General features: G+C 45.3%; 1 protein-coding gene across 1 annotated transcript in view; it reads left to right on the forward strand.

The window, feature by feature from the left end:
* The first annotated feature begins 224 nt into the window (after nucleotides 1-224).
* The window catches only part of kcnip1a (Kv channel interacting protein 1 a), a 55,342-nt gene continuing 53,922 nt past the window's right edge, over nucleotides 225-1,644 (forward strand). The window contains exon 1 of the mRNA XM_014007189.1: nucleotides 225-736. Coding sequence (XP_013862643.1) covers nucleotides 649-736 — 88 coding nt within the window. The 5' untranslated portion in view covers nucleotides 225-648. The remainder of the gene's footprint in view (nucleotides 737-1,644) is intronic.

Here is a 1,644-nt window from a genome sequence, read left to right on the forward strand (position 1 = left end):
GTGTGTGTGTGTGTGTGTGTGTGTGTGTGTGTGTGTGTGTGTGCACTTCCCCACAAAAAGACTGAGCTTCCTCTGCTTCCTCTGCATTGTGGGAGCTGTCCTTTGTTACTGGTGCTGAAAGTGGATCACTGCTTCTCTTCCTAAGAAAGAGGGTGAATTTGATAAGCAGTGGGGGAGAAAAGAAGGAGGAGGAGGAGTAAAAACCAAGAGGACTTCACAGGACTGCTTCATGGATTTCTTCCCAGCGACTGGCTGCGGACTGAGGAAGTTTTTTTATTTTTTGAAACTTGGAGTGTAAGAGCACCTCTGACACCCTGTAACTGTCCTCCGATGCACATCTTTGCTCCTCTCATCCTCACTCTGCTTTCACACTTCACTCTGAAGCAGTCACTAATTTGGACACATTAGGAGGAGGAGGAGCAGGGGGAGGGAATGCATGGAGAGCAGCAGCAGATTAAAGCTGTTTTATTTTTACTTTTTTCTTTTCCCCTGTTCGGCTTCACAGGACRAATGGAAACACGGTGAGAGGATCTGTCTCTGCTTCTCCTCACCCACAGGAAGTTGTTGATGTGAGATCTTTGATCCCCCCCCCCTCCACTGTCCTGCTGTGGCCTTGCTTGGTCTGAGGTGTCCTGGGTCACTATCAGGATGACGGGGTGTGCCAAGCGCTGCAAACAAGGACTTGTCAAGTTCGCCTTGACTCTTCACAAACTGGTCACTGGGACTCTTATAAAAGGTAAGAAAAGGCTTAAATCTGAGCTGATTTCAGTCTGTTTGGTGATTTTTATGCCAAAGGAAGAAAAAAAATTTCTGACGTTGATGAACTTGCAGGAAAAGAAAACCGTTTTGAGTGTGTCTGAGTCTGAAAATGAGTTGTGTGAGAAACAGAAGTTGAAGCTGAGTCAACTTTATCTCCAGCTCTTTTCTTTCCTCTCTCCGTTTTTCACTCCTGACTCTACAGTCGACCTCGTTTTGTTCACCGTGCTCTCAGGAGGGTTGAAGTGAAGGAGACAAAGATGAAAGGAACACGCCGCTAATAGAGAGGAAAGATGTAGTTGATATACAGTAGAGGAGAGAGAGAGAGAGAGAGAGAGAGAGAGAGAGAGAGAGAGAGAGAGAGAGAGAGAGTGTGTGTGTGTGTGTGTGTGTAATGATGCAGACAGACAGCTGCCACAAACAAAGTTGAAGGGAGTCACTGGAAAATAAAAAGCAGATGGGAAAGAAATGAGGAAGGATAGTGTGTGCTGGGGTTGTAATGCTGTCACTCCGTCACTGCTGCTGACACCTGGAGCTCAAGGCCCGCTCAAACCTCATGACCTGAGAGGAGTTTCATCCTAAGGTTAAGTACTGAAACATGTTTGAATATTTTCATATCCCAAAATAATGACATGCCTGCTACCTTTCATGTTGGAGTTTTAAACTAAGTTCATTTCATGCTGAGAAAGTTGCAGCTGTTTTGGTGAAACTTTTAAAACACTCTCAGTTACTACCACACCTAATTCTCTTTGTCTTTCGTATAGTGTCTGTTTTCTTTCCACCTCATCCCTTAGGCTTGAATAGGCTTGATTGGTGATGGGGCACATGACCCTCTATGAGCAATACAGCTAATCAAGCCTATTGTTAGGCGATGGCCCTCTTTTGCAT

This window comes from Austrofundulus limnaeus, unplaced genomic scaffold, assembly GCF_001266775.1.
Source record: "Austrofundulus limnaeus strain Quisiro unplaced genomic scaffold, Austrofundulus_limnaeus-1.0 Scaffold1, whole genome shotgun sequence".
Lineage (NCBI taxonomy): Eukaryota > Metazoa > Chordata > Actinopteri > Cyprinodontiformes > Rivulidae > Austrofundulus > Austrofundulus limnaeus.